This window comes from Eleutherodactylus coqui, chromosome 13 (genome assembly GCF_035609145.1).
Source record: "Eleutherodactylus coqui strain aEleCoq1 chromosome 13, aEleCoq1.hap1, whole genome shotgun sequence".
Lineage (NCBI taxonomy): Eukaryota > Metazoa > Chordata > Amphibia > Anura > Eleutherodactylidae > Eleutherodactylus > Eleutherodactylus coqui.
In genome coordinates this window covers 101,287,680-101,307,754 of record NC_089849.1, presented here as the reverse complement: position 1 = coordinate 101,307,754, position 20,075 = coordinate 101,287,680, and the positions used below count along the sequence as shown (strand labels likewise).

At 45.9% G+C, this 20,075-nt stretch overlaps 1 protein-coding gene across 2 annotated transcripts in view; it reads left to right on the top strand.

Moving 5' to 3' along the window:
• The window catches only part of CEP112 (centrosomal protein 112), a 238,851-nt gene that overhangs the window by 203,859 nt on the left and 14,917 nt on the right, over window positions 1–20,075 (top strand). For both annotated transcript variants that reach the window (XM_066585987.1, XM_066585988.1), the window contains exons 22-23: window positions 1,996–2,058; window positions 11,685–11,834. In XM_066585987.1, coding sequence (XP_066442084.1) covers window positions 1,996–2,058; window positions 11,685–11,834 — 213 coding nt within the window. The remainder of the gene's footprint in view (window positions 1–1,995; window positions 2,059–11,684; window positions 11,835–20,075) is intronic.

Sequence of the window (20,075 nt, the reverse complement as noted above, 5' to 3'; positions counted from 1 at the left end):
TTAAATGGCTCATTATCTGTAAATCCATACTTGGACTTGTAGTTCCCCCGGACCATAGAGGGCAGTTCTGTGTGTAATAATGGGGGTGTCTGTGCCCTGCCTTTGTACAATTGCACCCCAGCTTGGTCACCCACATTACTGTATCGTCAAGGGCCGGCTCGCCCTGCAGCTGCCCACGTACATGCATCTAGTAAAGCCCTTTACATGGGTTCACGCTCCACTCCAAACACGTCAAGAAGCCCAACATTGAGGTGGTCCGTATAATTCCGAGGGACGCCGTCTCTTTTCTTCATCTGCTCCCAGATTCTGGGACAAAAGACCCCGACGTGCATTTCTTATAAAATCCCCACACGGTACATTATTCCTGCACCATGGCATCACAGCATTACACCTCAACGACACAATATATGTAGTCCTATGTAGCCATAACGACCTCCTAATCATAAGGCATCTTTTAGTATATAATTATATGTACAGCTGGTATACGTTATACATCCTGTATATAGTGATATTGAGCATGCTGGTATAACCTGGGCATCTCCTGTATATAAATATATATGTACAGCTGGGTATAAGTTATACATCCTGTATACAGTGATATGGAGCATGCTGGTATAACCTGGGCATCTCCTGTATATAAATATATATGTACAGCTGGGTATAAGTTATACATCCTGTATATAGTGATATAGACCATGCTGGTATAACCTGGGTATCTCCTGTATATAATTATATATGTACAGCTGGTATAAGTTACACATGTATATAGGGATATGGAGCATGCTAGTATAACCTGGGTATCTCCTGTATATAATTATATATGTACAGCTGGTATACGTTATACATCCTGTATATAGTGATATTGAGCATGCTGGTATAACCTGGGTATCTCCTGTATATAAATATATATGTACAGCTGGGTATAAGTTATACATCCTGTATACAGTGATATGGAGCATGGTGGTATAACCTGGGTATCTCCTGTATATAATTATATATGTACAGCTGGTATAAGTTACACATGTATATAGGGATATGGAGCATGCTAGTATAACCTGGGTATCTCCTGTATATAATTATATATGTACAGCTGGTATATGTTATATATCTGTCTGTATATAGTGATATGGAGCATGCTGGTATAACCTGGGTATCTCCTGTATATAATTATATATGTACAGCTGGTATAAGTTACACATGTATATAGGGATATGGAGCATGCTAGTATAACCTGGGTATCTCCTGTATATAATTATATATGTACAGCTGGTATAAGCTAGACATCCCCTGTATATAGTGATATGGAGCATGCTGGTATAACCTGGGTATCTCCTGTATATGATGTACAGCTGGTATAAGTAATACATCTCCTGTATATAGTGTTATGGACCATGCTGGTATAACCTTGGCATTCTCTCATATATATTTTGTATACATATAGCTGGTATAAGTTAGACATCATCTTGTATATAACCTAATGGATCTCACTGCTATAACCTGGGCCTGTTCTGCTATATTATATATGTATAAATGGTATAGCATAGCCATCAACTTGTTTATAACAATATGGATAATATAATAGAGGATACCCAGGTGATATCAGTAGTGGCTACATCATTGTGAGCCATTGTGTAGTTCTGTGACTGTGGAGAGGTAATGCCCTGTACACAGGGGGGCGCTGTTGCAGCAGATAATGCCAGTCTGCTTTCTTCCAGCCCCCTTTCTCTCAGCTCTTTATGGTTTTTGTAATAATTGGCAGCAGAAGCAGATATTTCCCTCTCGCCTCCCTCCTCTTTACAAGTAATGAATAGTTGTAAGCAGATCAAAGGAGACGCGTTCTGCTATTCTGCCTGCCATAAAAGGGCGTTGGAATTGGCGCTATGCCCAGTGACTTGGATGTTCAGATGAGGTGCCAAACGCAGAGGTCAGTTACAAAGTGTCTCTCGCTGCTCCTTGTCTCCACTAATCTTGTGGTTTTTTTCCTCTTCCTTACAGGCCAGCAGCAGGTTAATGCAAATCGAGAAGGAATACAGAGAGAAGCTGGCAAAAACAGCCCAGGTACTGCACAAGCCATGACAAATACAACATGCCAACATCACGGCTCCTCCAACACACAAGACAAGGTTTAAAGGGAATGTCCTATCATGTCAAAAAAGTTTCATCATTGTAGAAAGTTCTAACACTTCCTGATAGAAGATTCTTTTTTTATAAGATCACTGCTGGCTGTCAGTAAATGGGAAGGTGCTTCATTACATCTAGAGGCTGAAAACCTATCCTGACCTGATGTCTCCCGCGGCTGGGAGTATGGTGTAATGGTGTAGACCATACTCTGTGAGGTCAGGACAGCAACACTACATTTCTATCCTGTCCAGATGGATTGTTACTGTATCAGTGCAGGTCTAGACTAGACACAATGTAACAAACCCTCAGCCGTGACAGCATAAGGACCAATGCACACGGGCGGATTTGCACTGCAGGATCTGGAGCGAGTGTAGCCTCCAGATACCGCAGCAAATGCTGCCCATAGACATGCTAAGCAAAACGCTTTTCCATCCCCATGAGCGAACAGCAACTGCGATTTTCCGCTCGCAGGGGGAAAAAACGCAACATGTCCTATACTAGTGCGAGACGAACGGCTTCTATTGCAGTTTAGGAGGCTGTCCATCCCATGGCGGATCCGCGTCATCACCGGCGCCACTCTCTGCACTGCGCATGTGCGGAGTAGTGTCAGCCGGTACATCTGCAGAGCTGAGAGAAGAAGATAAGACAAGTACGTGGGGGTCAGTGCTGGAGCACAGGGTCTGATTACGCTGCGAGATCTCACAGTCTGAATCTGACCCGTGTGCACTCGGCCTAGTAGGTCAGGAACAGTTTTTGGCCTCTGGATGTAAACATAAATGTTTCTATTCACTGACAGCAAGAGGAGATTTTGTAAGCAATGGGAAATTAAAACACAAAGTTTGTTAGAATGTATTAGGACTTCTCATTAACCCCTTCCCGCCCTATGGCTTAACAGTAGAAGTTAGCAACTATCTGGTTAGCATGATGCAGTGTATTCTTGTAGTGTGCTGTTGGCACCGGCTCGGGAGTTGTCCCTGTGCCATCCCTTGTGGGTATCAGTGGTAATTGCAGCTGACACTCCACACTATGGGTCGGGATTGGAGATAACTTTGACCACAGCCATTTAACTCTTTAACTCTGTGGTTGGGGATCTCCATCTGTACCGTAGTGGCTCTCCGCAACAGAATCACAGAGTTTTAACCCTTTCCAATCCATTTATTTTTTCTCACCCATTCTCCCCAGCCCCAAATAAATTGGAGCTGGGAGAATGGGTGAGAAAAAATACATTTCCCCTGCACCCTCCTGAACTGACAGAGTTCAGGAGGGTGCAGGGAGGGACCTGCTTACCTGACCGGCGTCTTGTGCATTCTCCTTCTGCCTCCCGGCTCGGCGATCATGTGACCGCTGGGGTCAGGTGACACCTGGCGGCCACGTGATCGCCGGGCCGGGAGACAGAAGGAGAATGCGGAAGACGCTGGTCAGGTAAGCAGATCCTTGCACGGTGCAGGCTCCCGGCTCGGCGTTCATGTGACCGCCGGGGGTCAGGTAACACCGGCGGTCACATGATTGCCGGCCGGAATCTATGCATTGCATAGCGCTAATTGAGCGCTATGTAATGTATAAAGAAGTGGGGGACTCCTCGGGGGTCCTCGATGACGACCAGTAAAGGAGTGCATCTGCACCCGATGTGCCTGACGATCGGGTGCAGATCCACTCCTGCACTGCAGTGTCGGGCCTGCCCCGACATCGGAGCTGTGGAGGAAAATGATGATGTCGGGGCAGGCCCGACATTGGACTGGAAAGGGTTAATGGTTTGCTATGGAAACAAGTGGCTTAACAGAGGCCTCTGGGTCTGGGGTCATGGATGCCTATTAGACCAAGCCAGGCATTAGGGAGCTATTGCAAAGTGTTAGAAAAGTAATTTGAGCAACCAGTGAAGCCCCATGGCAAGACTAAAGAAGAGTGTAAAAAGAAATGTATTATCCCCCCACCACCACCTTCCTCTGCCACTCTTCCCCCATTAATTTATGTTGAAATTATTTATAAAAAGTTCATTTAATTGGTATCGCTTGTCTGTAACTACCAGGACTATAACATGATCACATGACCAAACCTGCAGAGTGAACGCCATTTACGAAATGCTTTTGTTTTTTCTTTATCACTTTTTATTGCTTTTAAAGTCCTATGTATTAAAAAACTGATCCCAGTGAAAACGTCGGCCCATCACTCAGAACCACCAGTCCGCACCGGGCTCCATAAACAGAAAAGAAAGGAGCAAAGAAAAAACATTCACTATGAAAATTGTGATGGAAAATTTTAAATTATTAAAATGTAATCATTTTGCGGCTAATTGTTGTGCAAATGTAGTGGGCCATGCAAAAACTACAACTGTACTATCTCTGTAATTGAATCAACCTGTACGATTCCATTAATCTGTCACTTATGCTGCATGGCAAATGATAGGAAATACATATATAGGTAATCTAAAAAAGTACTCAATTTGTTTAGAAAAAAGATAGCTCAGGGGCGCTCTAATAACTATGTATAAATATATCACGGGTCAGTACAGAGATCTCTCCCATCATCTATTTATACCCAGGACTGTAACAAGCGGGCGCTCTAATAACTATGTATAAATATATCAGGGGTCAGTACAGAGATCTCTCCCATCATCTATTTATACCCAGGACTGTAACAAGCAGGCGCTCTAATAACTATGTATAAATATAGCAGGGAACAATACAGAGATCTCTGCCATCATCTATTATACCCAGGACTGTGACAAGGGGCGCTTTAATAACCATGTATAAATATATCAGGGGTCAGTACAGAGATCTCTCCCATCATCTATTTATACCCAGGACTGTAACAAGCGGGCGCTCTAATAACTATGTATAAATATATCAGGGGTCAGTACAGAGATCTCTCCCATCATCTATTTATACCCAGGACTGTAACAAGCGGGCGCTCTAATAACTATGTATAAATATATCAGGGGTCAGTACAGAGATCTCTCCCATCATCTATTATCCCCAGGACTGTAACAAGCGGGCGCTCTAATAACTATGTATAAATATAGCAGGGAACAATACAGAGATCTCTGCCATCATCTATTATACCCAGGACTGTGACAAGGGGCGCTCTAATAACCATGTATAAATATATCAGGGGTCAGTACAGAGATCTCTCCCATCATGTATTTATACCCAGGACTGTAACAAGGGGGAGCTCTAATAACTATGTATAAATATATCAGGGGTCAGTACAGAGATCGCTCTCATCATCTATTTATACCCAGGACTGTAACAAGGGGGCGCTCTAATAACTATGTATAAATATATCAGGGGTCAGTACAGAGATCTCTCTTATCATCTATTTATACCCAGGACTGTAACAAGGGGGCGCTCTAATAACTATGTATAAATATATCAGGGGACAAAACAGAGATCTCTCCTATCTCTTTATACCCAGGACTGTAACAAGGGGGGTGCTTTACTAACTATGTATAAATATATAAGGGGACAATACAGAGATCTACCCCATCATCTCTTTATACCCAGGACTGTAACAAGTGTGCGCTCTAATAACTATGTATAAATATATCAGGGGACAATACAGAGATCCCTCCCATCATCTATTATACCCAGGACTGTAATAAGAGGGCGCTCTAATAACTATGTATAGATATATCAGGGGACAATACAGAGATCTCTCCCATCATCTATTATACCCAGGACTGTAACAAGGGGGCGCTCTAATAACTATGTATAATATATCAGGGGACAATACAGAGATCCCTCCCATCATCTGTTATACCCAGGACTGTAACAAGGGGGCGCTCTAATAACTATGTATAAATATATCAGGGGACAAAACAGAGATCTCTTCCATCATCTATCAGACCCAGGACTGTAACAAGGGGGCGCTCTAATAACTATTTATAAATATATCAGGGGACAATACACCAATCTCTCCCACCATCTATTCTACCCAGGACTGTAATAAGGGGGCGCTCTAATAACTATGTATAAATATATCAGGGGACAATACAGAGATCTCTCCCATCATCTATCAGACCCAGGACTGTAACAAGAGGGCGCTCTAATAACTTTGGTGTATTGTCCTCTGATATATTTATACAATCTCTCCCACCATCTACTATACCCAAGACTGTAATAAGGGGGCGCTCTAATAACTATGTATGGATATATCAGGGGACAATACAGAGATCTCTCCCATCATCTATTATACCTAGGACTGTAACAAGGGGGCGCTCTAATAACTATGTATAAATATATCAGGGGACAATACAGAGATCTCTTGAGCGCTGACTATGATTGGTTAACGAGCACTGGCTCAGGCAATCAGAGCAATCTCTTGCTGGAGGCGGGGTCTTCAAACCCCGTTACCGGGAATAGATGCTCTGTCGGTGATGACAAGTGTATGGAAGCCTGCAGGGATGCCAGAGAACAGCGGGAGGGATCCGGGTGGCACCTGCTGGTGAGTATTGTTTTTTTTTTTTTCACATTGTGTAGCTTTGGGGGTAGGGCTTATATTTCAGGGTAGCAACCTGCGTTTAACGCTGCCAAAAACATGGTACCAAATTGTGCTGCGTTTTCAGCCGTGCTGAAACCACTGTCCATTCATTTCAGTGGGCGACGCAGGACCGAAAATGGCAGAAGATAGAACATGCATCGCTGTCAGAGGGAAGCGTTGGAAGCACTGCCTTTTAACGCTTGTGTGAGCAGCCCCATTTAAATGAATGGGAGCGTTGTACAGCGGTTAGCGCCTGTGTGAGGCAGGCCTAGGGCTATATTCACTTGGCATTAATTTGTGTCAACGATCACACTGATTTCAATGAGAATCCACATAATTTGAGCCACAGATCTGTGTGCAGATGGAGCTCCGTCTGTGGGAAAATCCATAGGGGAAATTTCCAATGCAACATTTGCTGAGAATCTACATCAAGAAGCGACATGTCAGTATTTGAGATCCGCACCGTGTACACTATGGCAGGGATTCACATGAGAACCAATAGGGCTTTTCAGGATGCAGATCTCGCAGTGGATTGGAAAAATGTTGCACACAGGTTCCATATCAAATCCATGGCGAAAACTACTGCGTGACTATACTCTGAGGCTGCGGTCTCCAATGTGGTCACCTCTCAGGGGTTTCAACTGTTCTTGTGCTTCTACAAGTGCAGCAGTCCCGTAGATCCATCCTCCAAGAGCCTACGGGGGTCCCACCCTTCTGAGCTCTGCCTTGTGCCCATCGTCGGTTCATAGCATCTAGTAAGGCTCCCTTCACACCGGCGAGACGCACAACTATGAACAACATTCTTTTGAGCGATATTTTTTTCCTTGCAGTGATGCTGCGAAGAAAGAGAATTGCGGCGCGTTCTATCGTTCGGCGTTTCCTCAGGACGCCTCGCCCATTGTCCCCAATGGGACCTTTAAGGACCTTGCATGGCGCTCGCATGTGGTGTGATGTTTCCTATAGAGATGAGTGGGAAGCACGAGCGATCCTCTGATGCGCAAGAAACACGAGCCTGAGGAGCGCCGTTTCACAGAAGGGATGTTTGGCGTTTTGAATAAAAAACGTCTCGCATCGGCGGGAAAAACTCAAGTTGACAAGCGCGGTATCCGGCCGAGTTCTGCTTATCCTGGATTTCCCGGTCGGGCATCCCCTTCCCTTGTTTAGAGCTTTAATAAAGGGAACAAACCGCGGACTTGGCCAGAACGGTATCTTGGTGTTTTGTACATTATCATATATTCTGCTACCTTGCTGTTTTTAGGCTAGGGTCACACAGGGCGGATTTGTTGCGGTTTTGCTGCGGTTTTTCCGTTGCGGTTTTGACGCAGAAGAACTGCTTCTGCGGCAAAACCGCTTCAAAGGTTAATTTTGGCTTGCGGATTTTTGCGCGGAAGAATCCGCAAGCGTTTTTTTTTTCCGTAGCGCTTTTTTACTTTTGTCGCGGATTTGGTGCGGTTTTGGCTGCGTCCATAGAGGTCTATGGACAAAAAAGCGCTGCGGAAACGACCAAAGATTGAACATGCTGCATCTTTTAAAACCGCGACGCAGTTGCATTTCCGCACTGCGGCTGTGCGGAAAAAATCCGTTCTGTGAGAACAGCTTTTTGGCAAAACTCATTTGTGCTGCATTGCACTGCAAACGCAGCGGTTTTGCCGCAGTGCGGATATGCAACGGCAATCCGCGGCAAAACCGCAGCAAATCCGCCCTGTGTGACCCCAGCCTTACACTTCTTCTTTAACCCCTTAGTGACGAAGCCCCTAATGACCTACTAACTTTTAATTATTTTTTTTCATCGTCGCATTCCTAAAGCCATAACTTTTTAGTTTTTCCATCGCCATATGGGGGCTTGTTTCTTGTTTTATTTTTTAATGGCATCATTTTTGGGTGCATATAATGTATTTTATAACTATTTTTGTTTTGCTATTTCTGTACACAAAAACACCTTTTTTTTTTTTTAAGATTTGCTGTTAATCCAGTATTATGGGTGATAATCCCAGGGTTTTCATATATGATGGATATATCCCATCATTTATAGTCACTGTGTCCTCCCATAATCCTTTTCTCTTTTTGCTGCTGAATAATGAGTTTCCTGATTTACGAATAGAATTCTAGAGCTGCAGTGATGACTGACACAAGCTGAGCAGTCAGTGAGTGAAATCTGGGTAGAAGAATAGTAGAATGCAGTTATATCTGCTGTTGAGGGCGTGCGGAGGGCTGGGCGACAACCCCTGCTTCATGTGCAGTCATTAGTAATTGCCACCTAGCATCTGTGAGCGGTGTAGGAGACTAGGATGGTTTAGGGGGGTCGGGCCGATGTCTGCCGCCATTACAATAGATGATGACACAGAAGGTGTGGGGTCTTGATAAATTTTGTCACGGCTGTCTCCGGGGGGCTCCTCTTCTCCGCTCCGGTAAGGTATTCCCCATCAGTTTTACTAATCCTGTATTCACATGGGTAAGCACCAAAGCAGTCCGAGAAACTCAGACCGATATCACGCTTGTAAAATTGCGTGTTTTTTGTTAACGCGAGCGCTATGTGATTTGCATGAAAATTGGACATTTTTTCAATAGGAAAATGGTAAAAATCACATTGCCCTCGTATGTCTGCGTGAGTGAGAGGCAATTTATAACCTGCCCATCGGAAGAAACGCGCGAGTCTTCTCCAAATCACAGAAAAATAGAAGGTGCTGCGATGTGTTTATCCTTTAGCACCGCTGCGAGGGAAAATCACGCCACTAAATAGACCCGTTGGAAACAATGGCGTCCATTTACATGCGAGTTTAGTGCATCTCGCAACACGGGAAACGCTCTCAGGCAAATACAGCCGGACACTGATGAAAACCGTACCTGATCCCGACGTAATGTCATACTCCAGTCACACTCCAAGCTGTAGCTACCATCTGACCTTGTCACCCATACTGTATCCAGAGCTGCGCTCCCATCCTGCATCTCACCGCTGGAACAGGAGGGGACCGCATTGAAGTGAAGTCCTGAGGACTGAAATTCCGCCTGCTGACTTGTGACTGAAGCTCTGGTTGTGACTGGAGTATAAAGGTGACCATACACATTAGGATTGGCCAACACCCCTCCCCCCCCCCCCCCCCCCCCCCCATGTAGTGTGTATGGGCATCTCCCAGCGCTCCCTCTACAGCAGATAAGGTTCAGACCGTTGGATTTCAGCTGTCAGACCCCTTTGTTCTCGGGAGATAAGCCGCTGCCAGAGGTGTTTGCCAGCAGCTTTCTCCCTTTTCTACAATCAGACAGCATGCCAAACAGACAAAGCGGCTATCGGGCAGCTTTAGATGTCACATTTGGTTTTATGAATGCAGCTTTGGATGTGAGTGGAGTATAATACATGATGGGTCACAGGGTGTTAATGGGAAGACTATTATGGGGGCTGGAAGCAGAGAATGGTGATGGGAGGCAAGGTGTTGTGGGTCACAGAGCAGGAGGGACCCCCGCAGACCAGAGACAGTGGTATTCAGGATGGACGGAGGTCAGTTATAATTGGCGCATGGTAATGTCAGGTGTCAGTGGATCTGGTACACACTGTGCTTGTCAGTCGCCCCTCCCCCACGTCGGCTTGCGCTTGCAGCATTTGTTTCCCCAGTAACGAGAAGTCATGTTCTAACGAGAGTTTACACATTTTTTTTTTTTGTTTTCCACATAAAAGGGGGGAACATTCCAGTCTCCAGCGCTGGCAGAGCCTTCCATGCCATAATCTCTCACTGAATCCAGCTGCACAAATTAGCGACGGCCCCTAAACAGGCCCATATGGTCTCCGAGTTCTCCTGTGCACCCTTAACCCTTTCCCTAATAATATGAAATACATAATGCATGCGGGAGCGACGAGGATGCTGCACGACACAACGAGCCGTCGGGTCACTGCAAGGTGTGCGCTGCACCTGGGAGGCACACGAGACCCCGACAACTCAGGAGGAAACTTACGTCTCTACTGACTTACATTACTGCTTGGGCTGCAGACTCACAACACGGCAGGAGTCCCCAACCCATAGAGAATCATGAACAAGCCATTCGTTTGCACTTTTACCTGATCCCGTGATTGGGCAGAAGAGCGTTCAGGCGAACATTCCTGCCCGATTATCGGACCCTGTAGATGTGCCCGCATGTATGCTCCATCCATATAAACTAGAGTCCAGTTAGACCCATCTATTGAACATCCACACTGGTAAACAGTCTCAGGGGGGGGTCGGGGGTTCCCCTTTCTTGCTCTGTTCGGGAAAGGGGAATCCCTGCGGCCGAATGGCTCCGTCTCAGAACGGATCTGTACTGCACCAAATGGACCCCATTGATAATAACAGATGGGGGGGGGGGATTCGGTTTACACTCAGCTGCCTGGGTTTAGAAGAAAAAGTGCTGCATGCAGCGGTTTTTCTTCCGGCATTTTGAGCCACTTCTGCGTTTCAACCTCCGACGAGAAGTCCCAACGCAGATGTGACGCTGGCCAAACACAGACCACCTTCAAGTAATGTCTGTAATGATATGGAAGGGTAGGTATCATATCATCAAACATGTATTGTAACGCCCAACGTTAGATCACAAGACAAAACTAGATCCATCCGTAAATAAATCATCCAGAGCTGCAATCATAATTCTGCTGTAAGGTTATGCCATATAGCAGTCACAGCAAAGCTTGCAGCCACTGAATAAAGAGTGGTATTTTACCACCACGTGTGACGAGTCCGATACTTGGCACTGGGTACACGGAACGTAGTGTTCTGGGCACCCTGCAGGGTATAGACAATTGCCCATCTATAGGTGGTGGAACGGGGCCCTAAATACCCTCTACCACATAGGAGAACCACTAAACAATAGATAATGTTGTAGGGTCCCGGTACGGCGAACCGTGTCCTCTCATAAATCCGTGCTCTGCTTCTCCGAGTGGGCTGTGATGCGCTTCCTGGGTCATGAATAGAATTCCAGAACCTCAGTCAGCACAGACTGAGCAGTAGGGATCATGCAGGAGGTAACGCTACATAACTGTCCGATGGTGGTCTGTCTGGTGGGTTCCAGCTATGGGGGTGTCTTGTTACTGGACATGGCGTCACAACTCTCCCGTCTTCATACAGGTGGTTTGTGACCTCCAGGCGAACATCACCGCCATGCGAGAAGAGAGCGGCCATCACCAGCTCGCTGCGGAGAGGAGACTGCAGGAAACTGGGCAGAACTACGAGGACAACAAGAGGCAACTGATGCGAGAGAACGAGAATGCCATAAAGGTAAAAACCGCACCACAAGCAAAACCTTTACCGTATTGCCTAATAGTCTGCAGGGCAGCTCTCCGGTGTCGTGTAATAGTCTGCAGGACGGCTCTCCGGTGTCGTGTAATAGTCTGCAGGGCGGCTCTCCGGTGTCGTGTAATAGTCTGCAGGGCGTCTCTCCGGTGTCGTGTAATAGTCTACAGGACGGCTCTCCGGTGTCGTGTAATAGTCTACAGGGCGGCTCTCCGGTGTCGTGTAATAGTCTACAGGGCGGCTCTCCGGTGTCGTGTAATAGTCTACAGGGCGGCTCTCCGGTGTCGTGTAATAGTCTGCAGGACGGCTCTCCGGTGTCGTGTAATAGTCTACAGGACGGCTCTCCGGTGTCGTGTAATAGTCTACAGGACGGCTCTCCGGTGTCGTGTAATAGTCTGCAGGGCGTCTCTCCGGTGTCGTGTAATAGTCTACAGGACGGCTCTCCGGTGTCGTGTAATAGTCTACAGGACGGCTCTCCGGTGTCGTGTAATAGTCTACAGGACGGCTCTCCGGTGTCGTGTAATAGTCTGCAGGACGGCTCTCCGGTGTCGTGTAATAGTCTACAGGACGGCTCTCCGGTGTCGTGTAATAGTCTGCAGGACGGCTCTCCGGTGTCGTGTAATAGTCTACAGGACGGCTCTCCGGTGTCGTGTAATAGTCTACAGGACGGCTCTCCGGTGTCGTGTAATAGTCTGCAGGGCGGCTCTCCGGTGTCGTGTAATAGTCTACAGGACGGCTCTCCGGTGTCGTGTAATAGTCTGCAGGACGGCTCTCCGGTGTCGTGTAATAGTCTGCAGGACAGCTCTTCAGTGTTGTGTAATAGTCTGCAGGGTGGCTCTCCGGTGTGGTGTAATAGTCTGCAGAGCGGCTTTCAGTGTAGTATAATAGTCTGCAGGGTGTCTCTTCAGTGTGATGTAATAGTCTGCTGGGCGTCTCTCTGGTGTGGTGTAATAGTCTGCAGGGCAGCTCTCTGGTGTGGTGTAATAGTCTGCAGAGCGGCTCTTCAGTGTAGTATAATAGTCTGCAGAGCGGCTCTTCAGTGTGATGTAATAGTCTGCAGGGCGTCTCTCCGGTGTGGTGTAATAGTCTGCAGGGCGGCTCTCCGGTGTGGTATAATAGTCTACAGGGTGGCTCTCCGGTGTGGTGTAATAGTCTGCAGGGTGGCTCTCCGGTGTGGTGTAATAGTCTGCAGGGTGGTTCTCCGGTGTGGTGTAATAGTCCGCAGGGCAGCTCTCTGGTGTGGTGTAATAGTCTGCAGGGCAGCTCTTCAGTGTGATGTAATAGTCTGCAGAGCGGCTCTTCAGTGTGATGTAATGGTCTGCAGGGCGGCTCTCAGGTGGGGTGTAAAAGTCTGCAGGGCGGCTCTTTAGTGTGATGTAATAGTCTGCAGGGCGGCTCTCCAGTGTGGTGTAATAGTCTGCATGGCGGTTCTCCAGTTTGGTGTAATAGTCTGCAGGGCGGCTCTGCAGTGCTCTCCACATTGTCACCTCCAGGGATGATTGATGAAGTATTATTTCGAGGCCCGTTTCCACCAAGCGATTATCATCGGAGTGAGGGACGCTGTCAGCCGCCAGCAGCTGGTTTACCCAGCAGATACATCATTGGCGCACTCACACGAGAATCGCTCTCATTCGCTGTGTAAGTGGCGGAGGACAACTGAATGAGCGCCGCTTAAACTGGTCGATAGATGACCGAGCCAAGGGGGATTTTTAGTCCTGCATAGAATGAATGAAGATTGCACGGTTGACCGTTTGTCATTCGGTCTGTGGCTGCTGTTACACTGAACCATTATTCATATTCACTCGTGTTTTTGGACAATAATCGTTGCGTGTAAAAGGACCCCAATGGCTTTATTAGTACATCGTGCCGATCCACCTCGGCCAGAGGGTCCTGTAAGCACATTGTAGGGGGACGCGTTCTTACACCTGAGGTTTCCATCCTTCTCTGAAGTCCATCACTACTATTAAGCGATCGCTTTGTGCAGCTGGCTGAGGCTTTGAAGTCATCGCACACTTGGCTGCCTGCAGGACTGATATGGCCATCAGTGCTAACACAGGTTTTCTTAAAGGGACAGTAACCCTCAGTCTGGAGCACTTCGGCCTACTTCTCCCCAGCCTCAGATAGCTGATAACAGGGGACAACAGCATGTCATCTCCTAGAGCTACAATGAGGTGTGACATATATAAAGTCTCACTGATACGAGTCACTGGCCTGCATGTTTCCTCGCTGCTGTGGACACCTAACCTTTAGCTCTGTGTATGGATTTCTACGGTTAGATTGTAAGCTCCTTGACCAATTCCTGTGTCTCATTATTCCGGGCTCTCATCTGGTGACTGCAGGGGATTTCCCATGCTGTTTCATCCCAGCAGCATTTATGAGCCCCCCTTCGGCATGTGCAGCTGACTATGCCCCTCATTCTCACGGTTGTTCGGCCTGTTTCCGCCCCAAGCGTCTTCAGATCGGAGGCGGCAGCTGTCAGATGTTTTACCTTGCGTGTTACAATGATATCAGCGCATTCCTGAGCGCCGTCGCCAATATGACTTTTTTTTGTTTGTTTCTGTACATCTTATCCAAAAATCATGGAGAGTCGACATTTTTTACGGACAGATTGGGAAACCCGTAATAAATCCTGAAGATTGCTTCTACAGCCCAGAATACTGATATGAAGACGGGAGTTGTGAAATCGTGAGAATCATCATAGTCTCTCCAAGTTCCTCCAACTTCAAAAAACAAAAAGTCACAGACACGTCCAATTTTCTTTAAGGCCAGTAGAAAAAATATTGCCCTATTTTTATGGACCATTCAGGAATTTGCAGACGATTGGCCACCAATCGTGAACCTCTGCCTATGAACCGGAGCTGAAGTGCAGCAGCCGCCAAGTATTCAGGAGCCCGTAAATCCCTTTAAGTGGCCTCTGGGGGTCTGGTAATGACTGCCAGAATGAATAGTTTGAAGATCCCAGGCTGAAGTCCTATGTGGTCCCATCCAGTGACATCACACTGTACTAAGAAGTCATTATTTGTATGACAGGAGAGCGATGACATCATGGGTCAATCATGCAGATAAGTTTGTGCCCCCTTAAAGGTCTTATATAACTGGGGCATGTCCTCCCACCGGGTAAGAATCCGAATGTCTCAACACTTGTCCTCTGCCCTCAGTCTGTGAGACTCCTGACCGCAGGAGGAGATGATGGAGGCCGCCCTGGATATCTGTGAGCGCCGTTCCAGAAATACTTCGTCCTTGTCTGACCCATCCCTGAGGTTTCCCCAGTTTGTGTTTTTAGGAGTCCCAGAGACACAACTGGCCGATCATGCTCTACAATTATGGAGACATTTTCCCCACAGGTTGTAATTGTCGTCCCACCTTCAATCTGGCATGGTGACCACAGCCGGGGCACCGAGCCTCCATTCACAAATGTCCGGAGTGAAATTCGCCTCCCTCTGTATGCCAGCCGCTCGTCTGATTCCAGCAGAAGTTGTGGAAGTGGAGATTAGAGGGCAGCCGTGTCTGTGGTGGGAGCCATAGACTCCTGATGTTGTGTCTACTCGGCGCGCTGCACATACTGATGATGATCATAGGCTTCGTAGTCCTCCTACAGTTCCCTGTCTGGGAGGGACCTATTGCTTCATTCATCCTGAGCTTCTTGGTTCATAAACTCATTGCATAAGTGGGTGTAGTTACATGCCTCTCAGGACCTGTGTAAAGTTGGGTGGTAACCCCAGTTCTCCATCTTAACACAAGTGGCAAGGAATAAGCCTGTCCAACCCCAACTGGTTGGTGAGGTGCCAACCAGTTGTTGGCGAGGTGCTGTTTAAAAAAAAAAAAGTAGTGATCATATGCTGCACATACCTATAGACTGTATATATGGACCAAACTACCGTTTAGCAACATAATTGACTTTTTAATGTTCTTCTGATTTCAGGAGACAATTTCTAATTGTTTTTAAATGTTAGCATGGACTACGACCAACGGTGAGTTCCAGGCATTGCCACGTTCCACCTGGTGAGGTCCCAGTAGCAGAAGATGGAGGCGCCGTGGTCTAGAGGGACATACAGATATTCATCAGGCCTTTAAAAACCTACAAAAGACACATAGACAATATATTAGGTCCTTTTCACAAGTCCCTACAACAAAAGCTGCTATATAGAGGTTTACGTATTAATATTACACCAACAGGAGGACCAAGAACTTATCAAAGGGGGAGAGAATCTACTTACTGAATATCCCTTACGTATGATGAATTACCTACATGAATATGAGAGAGTCCACCATGACCAAATCTCAATACAACTAGATAAGGAAATCTCTGAAACCAAGGGTTTTGTGAACCCTAGTGACTTTGGGATACTGGGGCAGAGGCTACAAAAATATTGAGGTTCTCAGACAGGATATCCAAGAAAAGAAACACAGTTATTACATAGGAGATATTGGTGACATTATAACCGGAAAAACAGTGGTATTATCCCGGTAGTCCGGCAAACCAAATGTCCGAATCTGATATATCCGAAGTGGATCGAAATTCTTCTGCAGGGTTTAGGCAGAGGAGAAAGATGAACATTTAAGGGATACACCTCCAAATCTAGGACCCCCTATTATACTGCCCCCACACAATCTGGTGCTCCAGAAGTAGTCACTAGTAATACAATGAATGGTGGCCCCACAGTAACACATTCATACTCGTTTTCCTCCTCCAATCCTTTTGGACAGTCCTTACTTTCCACTCCCATCATGAATGTGACAGCCCCCTAGGAAGTACACCCATATCTATGAATACCAGAACTTAACCATTCAGTCATTGCCGAGTCTGGGTCGCCCTATGGATCAACTCTCGCCATTTTCGTCTATCAAGTACAACTTCTTTTAACTGTCTGCAATGACTTATAGCTTTGCATAAATCCCATATCTCTCCATCAAGGGGTACCGTGACACCAACTATTACTGATATGGAAGCTCTGAGTATTCTGGAGGACCTCCGATAGCAAAACAAATATGGTGATGTCAAAGATACAGCTCCATTCTCCACATTAAACCAAGATCAACCACAACCCCCCGCTCTCCCAATATACGACATTGACACATTTACAAGAATAGTATGTAGTGATATAGCTACAGTGTAACCAACTAAAAGATATGTACACTCTAATATAACACCAAGTACTAAGTGAGCGCTCAAACAGCTACAGGATAACCAAGAGTTTACCATCAAGCCCTCAGAACGGTAACAATATAGTGATTATGGATCATTTGGACTATGACATTATGGCCAGACGGTTTTTGGACGACAGAAATGTATATGAAGTCTTGACTCCTAACCCAACCATTCAATATCTGGATGAATTACAGACCATCTTACAGGAAGCTGTTGATAATTTGGTCCTATCCTCCGATCCTAACCCTACGACTGCGGGCTTTTATGCTCTTCCAAAAATACTTAAGAAGGCTACACTGATCCCTGGTAGCCCCATAGATACTTGCATTCTGTGTAAGACCCTTGTTACCACATACTCTGGACCATTTGTGGAATCCCTTCCGTCCTACCTGCATGACACTAAGGATAGCATTACAAAAATTCAGGAAAACCACGTCTCACCTGGTGTCCAAGCAGGTATGGATGTTGTAAGCTTATATAGTAAATATCAAGCATGTCTTGGGCCTTACGAGGTGGCATGCATTTTTTGAGCCCTAGGGGCACAGAATTCTCCGAATTATTTCAATTTTTACCTTATTGATTTTGTCCTTTTACAATAATTTTTTGTTTGAGGAAACCTTCATTCATCAGACATGTGGTGCAGCCATGGGGACGGCGTGGGTACCGACATAGGCAAATCTATTTCTTGGGTGGTGGGAATCCACTACTGTCTTTTTGCATACACTAAACAATATTGAAGAGCTAGAAGAAACTGTCCTGGTTATGAGTCTTTAAACATGAGTTTCCTAACCTCTGGAGAAGGTTTAGAGACTGGGGTTATCCATCTGGCTGTTTCCGCCCTAGGATAGGCTTTTCGTAGAGATACCCTGCTCAGTAATCATGACAGAGGCAAACCAGCAACATTGTAAGATGGATTGCAACAATGTATTGAAGAGCTGGTAGACCGCCACCAAACTAACACCATTGAGAGTGAGGGGAACTGGCTATGGGACATAAGTTTTGGGATGCTATCTATGTGGTACAGTGGTTGCCTGATCCCAATTCTTTGTCAACCCTAAAGACGACTTTGAAATACCATGTTGGACAGTTGATTAATAGCAGAACTACGGACCTTATATACGTGGCACAGTGTCCAAGGCCAAACTTTACGTGACACATCGAGAGTTTAGAAAACATACATCCAAACATCTCAGTTGTGTGAGAGCATATAGCGACACCTCAGTAGCAAGACATGTCAGTAGTTACCATGGTGGTACTAGCCATTGCCTCAGATTCTGGGGATTATGCCAACTAAAATTGGGACCATCTAGAGGCAACCTGGATAGGCACCTTTTACAGGAGGGGTCCAGGTGGACTTGTAGACTTTGAGTCCGAGTGGCCATAACAAAGGCTTTTCATATTCCGCCGCCTTATAACTACATACCTTTTAGGGAAAAAGTAATGATATACAGTTAGGGCCAGAAATATTTGGACAGTGACACAAGTTTTGTTATTTTAGCTGTTTACAAAAACATGTTCAGAAATACAATTATATATATAATATGGGCTGAAAGTGCACACTCCCAGCTGCAATATGAGAGTTTCCACATCCAAATCGGAGAAAGGGTTTAGGAATCATAGCTCTGTAATGCATAGCCTCCTCTTTTTCAAGGGACCAAAAGTAATTGGACAATGGACTCCAAGGGCTGCAATTAACTCAGAAGGCGTCTCCCTCGTTAACCTCTTATCAATTAAGTAGTTAAAAGGTCTGGGGTTGATTCCAGGTGTGTGGTTTTGGATTTGGAAGCTGTTGCTGTGACCAGACAACATGCGGTCACAGGAACTCTCAATTGAGGTGAAGCAGAACATCCTGAGGCTGAAAAAAAAGAAAAAATCCATCAGAGAGATAGCAGACATGCTTGGAGTAGCAAAATCAACAGTCGGGTACATTCTGAGAAAAAAGGAATTCACTGGTGAGCTTGGGAACTCAAAAAGGCCTGGGCGTCCACGGAAGACAACGGTGGTGGATGATCGCCAAATACTTTCTTTGGTGAAGAAGAACCCGTTCACAACATCAACTGAAGTCCAGAACACTCTCAGGGAAGTAGGTGTATCTGTCTCTAAGTCAACAGTAAAGAGAAGACTCCATGAAAGTAAATACAAAGGGTTCACATCTAGATGCAAACCATTCATCAATTCCAAAAATAGACAGGCCAGAGTTAAATTTGCCGAAAAACACCTCAAGAAGCCAGCCCAGTTCTGGAAAAGTATTCTATGGACAGATGAGACAAAGATCAACCTGTACCAAAATGATGGGAAGAAAAAAGTTTGGAGAAGAAAGGGAACGGCACATGATCCAAGGCACACCACATCCTCTGTAAAACATGGTGGAGGCAACGTGATGGCATGGGCATGCATGGCTTTCAATGGCACTGGGTCACTTGTGTTTATTGATGACATAACAAGCAGACAAGAGTAGCCGGATGAATTCTGAAGTGTAGCGGGATATACTTTCAGCCCAGATTCAGCCAAATGCTGCAAAGTTGATCGGACGGCGCTTCACAGTACAGATGGACAATGACCCCAAGCATACAGCCAAAGCTACCCAGGAGTTCATGAGTGCAAAAAAGTGGAACATTCTGCAATGGCCAAGTCAATCACCAGATCTTAACCCAATGGAGCATGCATTTCACTTGCTCAAATCCAGACTTCAGACGGAAAGACCCACAAACAAGCAAGACCTGAAGGCTGCGGCTGTAAAGGCCTGGCAAAGCATTAAGAAGGAGGAAACCCAGCGTTTGGTGATGTCCATGGGTTCCAGACTTAAGGCAGTGATTGCCTCCAAAGGATTCGCAACAAAATATTGAAAAAAATATATTTTGTTTTGGGTTATGTTTATTTGTCCAATTACTTTTGAGCTCCTAAAATGTGGAGTGTTTGTAAAGAAATGTGTACAATTCCTACATTTTCTATCAGATATTTTTGTTCAACCCTTTAAATTAAACGTTACAATCTGCACTTGAATTCTGTTGTAGAGGCTTCATTTCAAATCCAATGCGGTGGCATGCAGAGCCCAACTCGCGAAAATTGTGTTATTG